Below are 15,468 nucleotides of genomic sequence, written 5' to 3' on the forward strand. Positions count from 1 at the left end.
AACTCTACAAAATGGATCATTACCTGGTTATGTCAATTTCATAAACTCTTAAATTTGTTGGCATTGTGTGGAAGGACAGGTAGGAGTGCTGGGGAATGAGCTGGGAAGATATTTAATTCTAGTTAATTCTCACTGCATGGGTTTCCCAGATGATGCTAGTGGTAAGGAACCCCCCCTACCAATGTATGAGATGTAAGTGATGTGGGTTTGACCCCTAGGTCAGGAAGATCGCCTGGAGGGTGGCATGGCAACCCACTCCAATATTCTTGCCTGGAGAATCTCTCAGACAAAGGAGCCTGGTGGGCTCCAAAGAGTCCACAGGATTGTCCAAAGAGTCAGACAGGACTGAAACAACTTAGCCTGCTTGCGTGCAGCCCTCACTGCATAACAAATCATCCCAAAACGTAGTGGTTTAAAAGAACAGCAATCATTTATTTTTCTCACGAATCTGCAATTTGGGCAGGACCCCGTGGGGATGGCTCATCTTTCTCTTTGCAGTTTCATCAGTTGGCAGCTGGAGAATCCACTCTGTTGCCTCACTTGCACGGCCAGCAAGTGGTTCTGGATGGCCGATGAAATCTCAGCCAGGGGAGTGGACCAGTGACTTCAGGTCCTCTTCATGGGGGCGACTTGGGCTTCTACTCAGGCTTCCTCACAACAGGGTGGGCAAATTCCAAGGGTAACCAATGTGGAAGAGCAAGGAGGCATTTTCCCTATCTAATCTTAGAAGTCACATGGTGTTGCTTCAACCACCCACTATTTCTCAAAGCAGTCACAAAGTCCCTCCAATATCAAGGGTAGGGACATAGATGCATAGCCCAAGGGAGAGAGATCATAAGACAAAGTCCGATTGTAAGAAGTCAGAAAATATGGTTTTAACCATCTTTGGAAACTATCAACTACCGTATTAACAAGTTATAGTGAAATGAGGAGTAAAAATAAACTTTATACTACCAGAACATCTCCCATATGCTTAAAAGAAGATTTTTAATCATGTCGAATGCAACTTGAAATATATTCTTCTCAGCTTGTTCCCTTATATTTTTCATTCGTTCCTCATGCTTCTGCCTTAGCAACTTTATTCGTTTCTCCTTTTCTTCCGGTGGTTCATGGGCATATTCCTTTTCTACGAGTTTAATTTGGCTTTGTAATTCATCATCATAGATTTTCTTCAAGCGTTCCTCCTGCTGTCTCAGCTTGTGGTCTATGTCCTCGTAAATGCGGTCAGAAAAGTAAGCCCCTCGGTTGTTCTGCACCATCGTGTCTATCAGCTCCAGCAGCTCCTGCACCTGAGCTTCCTTCTCAGCCTGCTCTGTGTATTTGTTGTTACTGATGGCACAGCAGCGCTCTCCACACTCCTGGAGGAGGCTTCGTAGGTTTACATCTGCATCCTTCAAAAAGTCGCTCAGTCTCTGGTCCCCCAGTTCATCTCTGCGAGTGAACAAGATGATCATATACTTCATGGCTCTTTTCCCAAACAGATTCTTGACCAACGCCACGGTTTGCTGCTCTTCCTGTGTGTAGCGGCCCAGCCTCAGGACCAAGACGATGGCGTGAGGCCCGGGACAGGAGGCGAGGACACATCGGCAGATTTCCCTGCAGGTGGTGTTCAGGGTCTCCTTGGTGTCAAAGAGCCCTGGGGTGTCAACAACGAGAAGCTCTCTCCCCTTCCATTTCCGGGATGCTTTCTGGCAAGTTCTGGTAACAGCTTCGGCAGCAATCCTAGACTCGAATAGTTTTTTCCCGAGAATGGTGTTTGCAGTCGCACTTTTTCCATTTCCGGTCTTCCCGACCAGCACGATCCTCAGAGTTTTGTACTGGGCATTAGCTAGACAGTGTGGGCAAGTCAGCTATGGTTTACCAGGAAAAGAAAAAAATATATATATTTAGATAAAGTTGAAACCATTCCCAACCCTTTCTTACTCTCCTGAATGTATAAATCATTCCAAGTTTCCTAAACTGGGCAAAGCTGTATTTCTTGTAGGATTCCCTCCCCAATATCTTCTACCTATTATTCTAGTTCCCATTGCATCCCTTTCTTGTTTTGCTGTGATAAAAGCAGCGATTTCCATTTTAAAATCTGTTTTTATCTTTTTTTTCCCCCACTGTTTTTATGTCTAAATGAAGATGGAAATGGCAACCCACTCCAGTATCCTTGCCTGGAAAATCTCAGGGACACAGGAGCCTGTTGGGTTGCAGTCCATGGGGTTGCAAAGAATCCGACATGACATAACAACTAAACAACAACAAAATACTATACATTTTGTTCTGGAGGAAATCCGATTTTGTTTAAGATACCAAATCCGAGGAATCCTGGTGGAAGAACTTAGCATCTTATCCTATGAAAGACTGTTCATTAAAAAGCACTAACAATCTAGACATAAATGGAAAGAAAGGGTGGGTGGAAGAGAGAGCACAACAGTCCCCCATGGAGACTCCAACACAGAGGAAGCGCTTATGAGTATTGACCTCACTAAACACATGAAACTGAAGGAAACCAGTGACAATGGAAGAAATTATAGAGAAAGCAGTGGAAGGGCTCCCACAAAACAGCATAAGTCCCAGAGAGTTTCACAGGAGAATTCTTTTAAACTCTCAGTGACCAGAGAATCCCAATCTTACTTAAATTATTTCAGAATGTAAGGGGAAAAGGTAAACCTTCCTATCCTTTCTAAGAAATAAATGTAACTTTGAGCCGCCAAACTGACAAAGATTGTACCAAAAAAGAAAACTACTTACGAATCTCATTTATGAATACCAATGTTGTTATTGTACTCAGTTGCCTAGTTGTATCTGATTATTTGCTACCTCATGGACTGTAGCCCACCGGGCACCTAGCTCATGGAATTCTCCAGACAAGAATACTGGAGCAGGTTGCTATTTCCTACTCCAAAATTTAGTTGGAGATCTTCCCGACCCAGGGACCAAAATGGAGTCTCTTGCATCTCCTACGTTGGCAGGCAGATTCTTTACCACTGCGCTACCTGGGAAGCTCTACAAATACCAACAGAAAATCCTAATAAAACATTAGCAAAAATAGAATCTGACAACATTTGAAAAAGGGTTCAATTCTGACCAACTGGGATTTACTCTAGAAAACTAGAGTGGAGCGGGGGGAGGTTCAATGAGAGGAAAATCATTAATATAACCCATCAATAGCCATTCATTGTAAAAGTGTTCTATAAAATATGAATTGACACATACTTTCTTATCTCTCTACTCCTCTTGAGAGGTAGCAAGTTACTTAATGGGGAAATACTTTGTCTCTAAAACTAAAACCATCTCCACCTAACTTTCATATGGTATTTGAGAAATCTGTCAATACAAAGAGAAGAATATATTTGTTATAGGAATGTAATTACAGTATTGAGAATTAGAAAAAAACAAAAGAGGAGGCCAGAATATAAATAATATGGAAAACCCCTTAGAGTATTGGCACACAAATAGAAAGACCAAAGGAAAACATAGAAAATCTAGACAAACACTCCTTAGTTTAGGGACATTTAGTGTATAACAAACCCAGCATTCCACCAGTGAAGAACAGATAGACAATGTAATGAGAAGCTTTGCAATAACTTAATCATCTTAAAAAGTATAAAATTGGATTCATTCCTCACATCAACCTGAGAAATATGCCAAATGCACCAGATTTTTGTTAAAAAGCTAAACTATATACTGCTAGAAATGAAATGTTTTTAAAAGCAACTTCGTAATTTCCTCCAATATATGACTGGAATTATTTGGACCTCCTCCCTAACTCTTAGTTTTTCTTCATAGTCCATCTTTAGTGATTGAACTTGTCTCACTTTCCCGCACACTCTTCTTGCATTCCTGAACACACTCCTCTTCCACTCTTAGAATCTGTGTTTCTCAGTGATCAGGGTGGATTTTCTTCAGGACTTCCTCCTTTCTCTTTCTTACCTCTGTGCCCTTGTGTGCAGCGTTGGTAAAATAAGCCCCTCGGTTGTTCTGCACCATCGTGTCTATCAGCTCCAGCAGCTCCTGCACCTGAGCTTCCTTCTCAGCCTGCTCTGTGTATTTGATGTTACTGATGGCACAGCAGCGCTCTCCACACTCCTGGAGGAGGCTTCGTAGACTTACATCTGCATCCTTCAAAAAGTCTCTCAGGCTCTGGTCCCCCAGATCCTCTTTGCCAGTGAATAAGATGATCATATACTTCATGGCTTCATTCCCGAACAGATTCTTGACCATCGCCACGGCTTGCTGCTCTTCCTGTGTGTAGCGGCCCAGCCTCAGGACCAAGACGATGGCGTGAGGCCCGGGACAGGAGGCGAGGAGACATCGGCTGATTTCCCTGCAGGTGGTGTCCTTGGTCTCCTTGGTGTTGAAGAGCCCTGGGGTGTCAACAACGAGAAGCTCTCTCCCCTTCCATTTCCGGAATGCTTTCTGACAAGTTTTGGTAACAAGTGGCCCACCAATCTTAGACTCAAATACTTTTTCCCCGAGAATGGTGTTTGCAGTCGCACTTTTCCCACTTCCGGTCCTCCCGACCAGCACGATCCTCAGGGTGTTGTTCGGGGTGGCAGCCATGTTTACATCAAGAGGCTCAAGAGGCTCTTAGTCTGGGTGTCTAAGGCCAGACACCACCTTAAGAAAAGGAGGGAGAGGGGGAAAGAGTCAGTTTAGGTAAATAGGAACCACTTCCAACTCTTTTTTTTTTTACTTCTTTTCCTCACTGAAAGTTTCTAATATTCTCTTATGCGTATTGACCGCGGTAGAGATAGCAAATTTAAACACTTCATTTGTTATTGAAGAAATAACCAAGTAGTTAGAGTATCTCCACCAAAATGTCAAGTCCTGATGGTTTCATAGGGAACTCCCTGAAACCTCTAAAGACCTGATAATCTCAGTGCTACTCAAACTGTTCCTGATCCCATAGCCATGAAGGAAAATGTTCAGTTTTTTCTGTGAAGCAAGTGTAATGTTGATTCCAAAGGTAACAAAGCTTTCACAATAAATAAAGCTACAGACATGTCTTATGTGTAAATATTCATACAAAAGTCCTAAATAAATTATTAGATGCGAAAAGCAGTATCACATGAGTAAGTACCATTGTCAGCTATACTGCTGCTGCTGCTGCTGCTGCTGCGTCACTTCAGTCGTGTCCGACTCTGTGTGACCCCATAGACGGAAGCCCACCAGGCTCCCCCGTCCCTGGGATTCTCCAGGCAAGAACACTGGAGTGGGTTGCCATTTCCTTCTCCAATGTGTGAAAGTGAAAAGTGAAAGTGAAGTCACTCAGTCGTGTCCGACCCCTAGCGACCCCATGGACTGCAGCCTACCAGGCTTCTCCATCCATGGGATTTTCCAGGCAAGAGTACTGGAGTGGCTTGCCATTGCCTTCTCCGGTCAGCTATACTAGGGTGTTTCAACATGAGAATTTTGACTGTTACAATACATCCCATTAAGAGATTAAGAAGAAAAGTAACTAGGTGCATAAGAGTCATTTGGCCAAATTCAATCCTGATTCATGTTTAAAGCAGTTCATCAAATTTAAGTTAATCAGTTCTACTGTAACATGATTATATGTATATATAAAATAAAAAAAATTTTGTTATCACTTTTTTTTTTCATGCAACTAAAATTGTTGTTCGGCCACTAAGTTGTATCAAACTCTTTTGTGATCCCATTTATTGTAGCCTGCCCCATTTATTGTAGCCTCCATCCATGGCGTTACCCAGGCAAGAATACTAGAGTGCTTTGCCATTTCCTTCTCCAGAGGATCTTACAGACCCAGGAATCAAACCTGAGCCTCCTGCATTGGCAGGTGGATTCTTTGCCATTGAGCCACCTGGGAAACGCAGCAACTAAAGCAGTTGATTATAAAACTTATTTGGATGAAGGAAAAAAAAATTAGCCTGGGCAATCAAGCCAAAAAAAAAAAAAAAGAAGTAAGACTAGCTTTGCCAGATAGTAGAATATAACAGTTTCTATAATTAAAGCAGTATGATATTGGTGCATAGATAGAACAGTGAAACAAAAACAGAAAATTCAAATATAGGCCAAGTTGATCACACAATATTCATTTATATTCAAATCATCTGCATTATGCTACATTTATATTCGGTAAGGTAGCATCTCACATCAATGCCAAGAAAGATGGACTAATAAGGAATATTGAGATAACCATAGAGAATAAATAAAACTGCTTCCATTTCTTCTTGCCATTCAACTTCCAAATAGATTTGAAATTTAAATGTAGAAAAAGTTAATTCATATAAATAATAGAAGAAACATGAGTAAATCTTTGTAACTGAGGTATAGGTAAAATATTTATAAGATTTGGAATAGAGTAAAGTTGTGTGAAAATCACTTAGTCATGTACGACTCTTTGCGATCCCATGGACTACACCATCCATGGAATTCTCCAGGCCAGAATACTGGAGTGGGTAGCCTTTCCCTTCTCCAGATTATCTTCCCAACCCAGGGATTGAACCCAGGTCTCCCTCATTGGAGGTGGATTCTTTATGAGCTGAGCCACAGGGAAGCCCTGAGTAAGGAAAGAGACTGCTAAATTTGATTACACAAAAACAGATATTGTGGGGATATACAAATTAAAACACAAATGTCAAACCAGGGGAAAAATTTTTCTTGCTTATATAAAAGAAGGGCCATTTCTCTTTTATACAAATAATATCTCTACAAATGGTCAGTAAGCACATGAAAAGATGCTCAGCATCACTAATTGCTCAAGAAATGCAATCAAAAATACCTTGATGTATCACCTCACAGCAGTCAGAACTGCCACCATCAAAAAATCTACAAATAATGCTGGAGAGAGTGTGAAGAAAAGGGAACCCTCCTCCACTGTTGGTGGATACATAAATTGGTATAACCTCTATGAAGAACAGTATAGAAGATCCTCAAGAAACTAGAAATAGAGTTGCCATATGATCCAGCAATCCAACTCCTGGGCATATTACCCAGATAAAGCTCTAATTTGAAAAGATACATGCGGCCCTATGTTCATAGTAGCACTATTTACAATAGCCCAGACATGGAAACAACCTAATTGTCCGTCTACAGATGAATGTGTAAAGAACTGTGGTTTGTATATACAGTGGGATATTACTCAGCCATAAAAGAGAATGAAATAATGCCATCTGCAGCAACATGGATGAAATGAGATGTTTTCACATTGAGTGAAGTCAGTCAGACAGAAAAAAGCAAATATTACATGGTACAATTTATATGTGGAATCTAAAAAATAAATGACCTTATTTACAAAACAGGAACAGACTCACTGACACAGAAAACAAACTTATGATTACCAAATAGGAAAGCCAGCTGCTGCTGCTGCTAAGTCGCTTCAGTCGTGTCCGACTCTGTGCGACCCCATAGACGGCAGCCCACCAGGCTCCCCTGTCCCTGGGATTCTCCAGGCAAGAACACTGGAGTGGGTTGCCATGTCCTTCTCCAATGCGTGAAAGTGAAAAGTGAAAGTGAAGATGCTCAGTCGTGTCCATCTCTCAGCGACCCCATGGACTGCAGTCTACCAGGCTTCTCTGTCCATGGGATTCTCCAGGCAAGAGTACTGGGAAAAGGGATAAATTAGGAGTACTGGATTTGTGGATACATACCACTATATATTCCTTGTGGCTCAGCGGGTAAAGAATCCACCTGCAATGTGTGAGACCTGGGTTCTATCCCTGGGTTAGGAAGATCCCCTGGAGAAGGGAAAGGCTACCCACTCCAGTATTATGGCTACCCACTCCAGAGAATTCCATGGACTACGGAAGAACTGTACAAAAAAGATCTCATGACCCAGATAATCACGATGGTGTGATCACTCACCTAGAGCCAGACATCCTGGAATGTGAAGTCAGTGGACCTTAGGAAGCATCACTATGAACAAAGCTAGTGGAGGTGATGGAATTCGAGTTGAGCTATTTCAAATGCTGAAAGATGATGCTGTGAAAGTGCTGCATTCAATATGCCAGCAAATTTGGAAAACTCAGCAGTGGCCACAGGACTGGAAAAAGTCAGTTTTCATTCCAATCCCAAAGAAAGGCAATGCCAAAGAATGCTCAAACTACCGCACAATTGCACTCATCTCACACGCTAGTAAAGTCATGCTCAATTCTCCAAGCCAGGCTTCAGCAATACTTGAACTGTGAACTTCCAGAAGTTCAAGTTGGTTTTAGAAAAAGCAGAGGAGCCAGAGATCAAATTGCCAACATCCGCTGGATCATGGAGAAAGCAAGAGAGTTCCAGGAAAACATCTATTTCTGCTTCATTGACTATGCCAAAGCCTTTGACTGTGTGGATCCCAATAAACTGTGGAAAATTCTGAAAGAGATGGGAATACCAGACCACCTGACCTGCCTCTTGAGAAACCTGTATGCAGGTCAGGAAGCAACAGTCAGAACTGTACATGGAACAACAGACTGGTTCCAAATAGCAAAAGGAGTACGTCAAGGTTGTACATGTCACCCAGCTTATTTAACTTCTATGCAGAGTACCTCATGAGAAATGCTGAGCTGGAGGAACAGGCCAGAATGAAGATTGCCAGGATATATATCAATCACCTCAGATATGCAGATGACACCACCCTTATGGCAGAAAGTGAAGAACTAAAGAGCCTCTTGATGAAAGTGAAAGAGGAAAGTGAAAAAGTTGGCTTAAAGCTCAACATTCAGAAAACTAAAATCATGGCATCTGGTCCCTTCTCTTCATGGGAAATAGATGGGGAAACAGTGGAAACAATGGCTAACTTTATTTTTCTGGGCTCCAAAATCACTGCATGTGGTGATTGCAGCCATGAAATTAAAAGACACTTACTCCTTGAAAGGAAAGTTATGACCAACCTAGAAAGCATATTAAAAAGCAGAGACACTACTTTGTTGACAAAGGTCCATCTAGTCAAGCCTATGGTTTTTCCAGTGGTCGTGTATGGATGTGAGAGTTGGACTATAAAGAAAGCTGATCACCGAAGAATCGATGCTTTTGAACTGTGGTGTTGGAGAAGACTCTTGAGAGTCCCTTATACTGCAAGGAGATCAAACCAGTCCATGCTAAAGGAAATCAGTACTGGGTGTTCATTGGAAGGACTGATGTTGAAGCTGAAACTCCAATACTTTGGCCACCTGATGGGAAGAGCTGACTCATTTGAAAAGACCCTGATGCTGGGAAAGATTGAGGGCGGGAGGAGAAGGGGATGACAGAAGATGAGATGGTTGGATGACATCACCAACTCTATCGACATGGGTTTGGGTAGACTCCAGGAGTTGGTGATGGACAGGGAAGCCTGGAATGCTGCAGTTCATGGGATTGCAAAGAGTCAGACACGACTGAGTGACTTTCACACACCACTGTATATAAAATACATAAGCAACAATGGTTTACTGAATAGTAATTAGGAACTATATTCAAAATTTTGTAATAATTATAATGGAAGAGTATCAGTAATGTATCAGTTCAGTTCAGTTCAGTTCAGTCGCTCAGTCGTGTCCGACTCTCCGCGACCCCATGAATCACAGCACGCCAGGCCTCCCTGTCCATCACCAACTCCCGGAGTACACTCAAACTCATGTCCACAGAGTCGGTGATGCCATCCAGCCATCTCATTCTCCGTCGTCCCCTTCTCCTCCCGCCCCCAACCTTTCCCAGCATCAGAGTCTTTTCCAGTGAGTCAACTCGTCTCATGAGATGGCCAAAGTATTGGAGTTTCAGCTTTAGCATCAGTCCCTCCAATGAACATCCAGGATTGATCTCCTTTAGAATGGACTGGTTGGATCTCCTTGCAGTATAAGGGACTCTCAAGAGTCTTCTCCAACACCACAGTTCAAAAGCATCGATTCTTCGGCGATCAGCTTTCTTCACAGTCCAACTCTCACATCCATACATGACCACGGGAAAAACCATTGCCTTGACTAGACGGACCTTGGTCGGCAAAGTAATGTCTCTGCTTTTTAATATACTATCAAGGTTGGTCATAACTTTCCTTCCAAGGAGCAAGCGTCTTTTAATTTTATGGCTGCAATCAGCATCTGCAGTGATTTTGGAGCCCAAAAAAACAAAGTCTGACACTGTTTCCACTGTTTTTCCATCTATTTCCCATGAAGTGATGGGACCAGATGCCATGATCTTTGTTTTCTGAATGTTGAGCTTCAAGCCAACCTTTTCACTCTCCTCTTTCACTTTCATCAAGAGGTTTTTGAGTTCCTCTTCACTTTCTGCCATAAGGGTAGTGTCATCTGCATATCTGAGGTTATTGATATTTCTCCCAGCAATCTTGATTCCAGCTTGTGCTTCTTCCAGCCCAGCGTTCCTCATGATGTACTCTGCATATAAGTTAAATAAGCAAGGTGACAATATACAACCTTGACGTACACCTTTTCCTATTTGGAACCAGTCTGTTGTTCCATGACCGGTTCTAACTGTTGCTTCCTGACCTGCATACAGGTTTCTCAAGAGGCAGGTCAGGTGGTCTGGGATTCCCATCTCTTTCAGAATGTTCCACAGTTTATTGTGATCCACACAGTCAAAGGCTTTGGCATAGTCAATGAAGCAGAAATAGATGTTTTTCTGAAACTCTCTTGCTTTCTCCATTATCCAGCAGATGTTGGCAATTTGATCTCTGGTGCCTCTGCCTTTTCTAAAACCTGCTTGAACATCTGGGAGTTCACGGTTTACATACTGCTGAAGCCTGGCTTGGAGAATTTTGAGCATGACTTTACTAGCGTGTGAGATGAGTGCAATTGTGTGGTAGTTTGAGCATTCTTTGGCATTGCCTTTCTTTGGGATTGGAATGAAGACTGACCTCTTCCAGTCCTGTGGCCACTGCTGAGTTTTCCAAATCTGCTGGCATATTGAGTGCAGCACTTTCACAGCATCATCTTTCAAGACTTGAAATAGCTCAACTGGAATTCCATCACCTCCACTAGCTTTGTTCGTAGTGATGCTTTCTAAGGCCCACTTGACTTCACATTCCAAGATGTCTGGCTCTAGGTCAGTGATCACATTATCGTGACTATCTTGGTCGTGAAGATCTTTTTTGTACAGTTCTTCTGTGTATTCCTGCCACCTCTTCTTAATATCTTCTGCTTCTGTTAGGTCCATACCATTTCTGTCCTTTATCGAGCCCATCTTTGCATGAAAAGTTCCCTTGGAATCTCTAATTTTCTTGAAGAGGTCTCTTGTTTTTCCTATTCTGTTGTTTCCCTCTATTTCTTTGCATTGATCACTGAGGAAGGCTTTCTTATCTCTCCTTGCTATTCTTTGGAACTCTGCATTCAGATGCTTATATCTTTCCTTTTCTCCTTTGCTTTTCGCCTCTCTTCTTTTTACAGCTATTTGTAAGGCCTCCTCAGACAGTCATTTCGCTCTTTTGCATCCCTTAGAAGAAATGGAGTAGCCATCATGGTCAACAAAAGAGTCCGAAATGCAGTACTTGGATGCAATCTTAAAAATGACAGGATGATTTCTGTTCGTTTCCAAGGCAAACCATTCAATATTACAGTAATCCAGGCCTATGCCCCAACCAGTACTGCTGAAGAAGCCGAAGTTAATCGGTTCTATGAAGACCTACAAGACCTTTTAGAACTAACACCCAAAAAAGATGTCCTTTTCATTCTAGGGGACTGGAATGCAAAAGTAGGAAGTCAAGAAACACCTGGAGTAACTGGCAAATTTGGCCTTGGAGCACGGAATGAAGCAGGGCAAAGGCTAATAGAGTTTTGTCAAGAGAATGCACTGGTCATAGCAAACACCCTCTTCCAACAACACAAGAAAAGACTCTACACATGGACATCACCAGATGGTCAACACCGAAATCAGATTGATTATATTCTTTGCAACCAAAGATGGAGAAGCTGTATACAGTTAGCGAAAACAAGACCAGGAGCTGACTGTGGCTCAGATCATGAACTCCTTATTGCCAAATTCAGACTTAAATTGAAGAAAGTAGGGAAAACCACTAGACCATTCAGATATGACCTCAATCAAATCCCTTATGATTATGCAGTGGAAGTGAGAAATAGATTTAAGGGACTAGATCTGATTGATAGAGTGCCTGATGAACTCTGGACGGAGGTTCGTGACATTGTACAGGAGACAGGGACCAAGACCATCAGTAATGTATACATATATATAAAACTAAACCACTTTGCTGCAATTATAGTAAATTGACTATACTTCTAAAAATAATTTAGGAAACTAACAATATCTAAAAGTAGAAAAACGACCAATAACTCAGTAGAAAATGGGGTAAGAGATATGAATGAACAAGTTCATGAAAAAATGTAAATATCTTTTGAATATACAAAAAGATTAACATTCACGCATAGAAAAATATATCAAAACATAATAACATTAATTAATTGATTAAAGTTATAGTATGACGTTATTTCTCACGTACAGGTTTGGCAAAATTCAAGTTTGTTGGCATAATCTATTGGTAAAAGGTATAGGGGAGGGACTCCCTGGTGGCCCAGTGGTTAAGACCCAGCCTTGCAATGCTGGGGATGAAGGTTCTACCCCTGGTTGAGGAACTAAGATCCCACATGCCGTGGAGCAACTAATCCCAGCACAACCAGAGAGTCCATGTGTCCCGAGGAGAGATCCCACATGAGGCAACGAAGATCCCGTGTGCTGCAACTATGACCCAGTGCAGGCAAACAGATAGACAGCGGTTTAGAAACAGAGGGTTATGGGAGACAGGTCGTCTCCTGCGGACCATTAGGAAGAGAAAAACAGTCTAAAAGAACCAGAGGAGAAGTTAGCAAGAACTTGCCACGGTACATATGCATTTACCCTTTGATTACCAATCACAATTTTAGGACTTATCCCAAAGGTACACCGACAAAAAAAAAAAAAAAAACAGAAGAAAATTATGCAGAAGGCTGTTAACTGCACCACTGTTTGAAACCTCAAAAGACCAAAAACGTATCAAATGCCCATCATTAGGGACCTGATTGAATTAACTAAAGTACATTCACACAGTGAATTACTAACCAACTGTAAAAAGGAATAAAGTATGTCTCTATATCCCAGTATGGAGACATCTGTAGAATACATCATTAAGCAAAAAAGCAAAGTGAAGAAAATAATGCACAGTTTACCAGCATTTCTCTAACAAGGAGGAATGTGACCTACATGTATAAATGCAAAATATTTATTTTTCATTCATCTGTAGAAAAAATGGCAGAATAATCTGAAAAATAAACAAATAATAAGTGACTTAGATGGGGATGGGAAAAAGAGGAAGGAGGGCACGGGGACAGACGTTGGGAACTAGACTTGTTGGGATATACTTACACTTCACAGATTTGATCTTAAAGCCATATAAATAGTTTAAACAATTATACAGTAAAAGTTATGTTTCAAAATACTAGTAAAAATCAAAAGCAAATGAAGCGAACGAACCTAATTGTATTTTGTGTTGTGAATGAACCACACAAAAAATCGTTCCAAGAGACCTGACAAAGCGGTCATTTCTTTGTCCATCCCCAGTGGGATATATTTAACTTCTCCCACTACTCTCCCCTCAGAAAGACCTGCAAAAAATTATTTTCAGGAATCCTATTCTTGGTTGTGTATGTTTGTATAGTTTTGAACTTCATTGAAAAGGCATAAAAACAATGAGCCAAGTATCAACAAGCACCCTTAGTGCCAGATTTCAGTCTTCAAATACCATTTACCGCCAAAAATGTAGTTGATTTATAATCAACTATACTGCAATATAAAATAGGAACTAAATTTTAAAAAAGAGAGATTTAGACTAAGTGGCCTCTATTTGCCTTCCAACTCTAAAGACCTGCCTTAGGAGTGCATTTCTTCTTAAGAGAAATGTCTGGGTTATCAAGTGTACTCAATGTGTATCCCAACAACAACTGGATGTAAAGTGTAGTGTTCAGCAAAAGATCGTCATGTTAAAATGAGATGCATGGATATTATGCTAACAAACACCCTTACTCCCCTCCCTACCCCCCCACCACTCCCACTCTGGCAGCATCTTCTTGGTGGAGTTGCTTGCACAGCACGTGGTCCCTTCTCAGGCCAGAATCCATGCCCTCTCCAACTCCAGGTATCCTACTGCCCCTACAGCTCTGTCACCTCTTCTCAGCTAGGCTCACCTGCTTTTGAAGGATTTGATGAGCTGTCCAGTTTCTTCCAGAGAGCTGTTTGAGCCCCTGTTTTCGCTTTAACTGCTGCACCTCTGAGACCTCAGAGCCAGGAAGCAAATTGGGTGTGGTTAGAAAAGACATTTTTTTTTTTTTTAAAGAGACAGAAATATTGCCCATAAATGTTGTTTAGGTTTGCCAAGTTGGAAGCTTTTTCTCCATGTGCCTGCAGTCACAGCAAAATTTCCAAAAATTATACTTGTTGTTTGAGGTTATAGTAAATGACCTAAATCTTGCCCAGAAAACCAGACACAGTGTCTGATCATCTCTCTTGGGAGCTGTGAGAGACCACAGGGCGCTTCAGGAAAGAAGTAAGTCAGACACATGGCTCACTGTTTCCTGGGGATACTGCCTGTTCTACTGTTGGGTGGAAAGTAGATCTTGTAAATGATGAACCTGACCATTTAACTGAAGTGATTTCCAAGCAAAGTGTGGAAGGTGCAGCCTGGTTCCTCCTTCTGCTTATAGTGAAAGTCAAGAGGAAAGAGGTTGCAGCATCTAGAAGCTGAGGATTGCCAGCAGCCCCAGAAGCCCAGGAGGGGCCAGAAAGCAGCCTCCCTGAGAGCCTTCAGAGAGCACGGCTCTGCCAGCATCTTAAGTTTGAACCTCAAGAACTAGGAGGTAATAAATGTCTTTCTTTTAAGCTCCATAGTGAAAGTGAAAGTTTCTCAGTCATATCCCACTCTTTGGAACTGCATGGACTATACAGTCCATGGAATTCTTCAGGCCAGAATGCTGGAGTGGGTAGCCTTTCCCTTCTCCAGGGGATCTTCCCAAGCCCAGGATCGAACCCAGGTATCCCGCATTGCAGGCGATTCTTTACCAGCTGAGCCACCAGGGAAACCCAAGAATACTGGAGTAAGTAGCCTATCCCTTCTCCAGTGGATCTTCCCAACCTAGAAATTGAACCGGAGTCTCCTGCATTGCAGGTGGATTCTAGAGACTGAGCTATCAGGGAAGCCCTTTCAAGCTCCATTCAGTTCAGTTCAGTTCAGTTGCTCAGTCGCGTCAGACTCTTTGTGACGCCACGGACTGCAGCACGCCAGGCTTCTCTATCCATGAGCGAATCCCACTGCTTACTCAAACTCATATCCATGAGTTGGTGATGCCATCCAACCATCTCATCTTTTGTCATCCCCTTCTCCTCCCACCTTCAATCTTTCCCAGCATCAGTGTCTGTCCCAGTGAGTCAGTTCTTCACATCAGGTGGCCAGAGGATTGGAGTTTCAGCTTCAGCATCAGTCCTTCCAATGAATATTCAGGACTGATTTCCTTTAGGACTGACTGGTTCGATCACCTTGCAGTCCAAGGGACTCTCAAGAGT

General features: G+C 42.1%; 2 protein-coding genes across 2 annotated transcripts; both read right to left on the reverse strand.

The window, feature by feature from the left end:
• Positions 1 to 408: 408 nt before the first annotated feature.
• LOC148778421 (GTPase IMAP family member 7-like) lies at positions 409 to 3,782 on the reverse strand. Its single transcript, XM_088831970.1, has 2 exons — positions 3,759 to 3,782; positions 409 to 1,850 (listed from the first exon to the last, which is right to left on the reverse strand). The coding sequence occupies exons 1-2, from the start codon at positions 3,780 to 3,782 to the stop codon at positions 951 to 953; spliced, it is 924 nt and encodes a 307-aa protein (XP_088688096.1). The 3' UTR covers positions 409 to 950.
• Positions 3,783 to 3,870: 88 nt separating this feature from the next.
• LOC148778422 (GTPase IMAP family member 7-like) lies at positions 3,871 to 14,297 on the reverse strand. The gene is made up of 2 exons (XM_088831975.1): positions 14,097 to 14,297; positions 3,871 to 4,608 (listed from the first exon to the last, which is right to left on the reverse strand). Exon 2 carries the CDS (start codon positions 4,549 to 4,551, stop codon positions 3,871 to 3,873), a length of 681 nt encoding a protein of 226 aa, XP_088688101.1. The 5' UTR covers positions 4,552 to 4,608; positions 14,097 to 14,297.
• Between the last annotated feature and the right edge of the window lie 1,171 nt (positions 14,298 to 15,468).

The sequence above is a fragment of the Moschus berezovskii genome, chromosome 3, assembly GCF_049115385.1.
Source record: "Moschus berezovskii isolate FMDL1 chromosome 3, NW_MosBer_1.0, whole genome shotgun sequence".
In the NCBI taxonomy this organism is placed as follows: domain Eukaryota; kingdom Metazoa; phylum Chordata; class Mammalia; order Artiodactyla; family Moschidae; genus Moschus; species Moschus berezovskii.

Bases quoted from the DNA above. Each gene is read 5' to 3' on its own strand.
- LOC148778422 (XM_088831975.1), bottom strand. From the start codon at position 4,551: ATGGCTGCCACCCCGAACAACACCCTGAGGATCGTGCTGGTCGGGAGG.
- LOC148778421 (XM_088831970.1), bottom strand. From the start codon at position 3,782: ATGGACTATGAAGAAAAACTAAGA. The intron at 1,851-3,758 runs GTTAGGGAGGAG...GGTAAACCATAG, and splicing joins ACTATGAAGAAAAACTAAGA to CTGACTTGCCCACACTGTCT.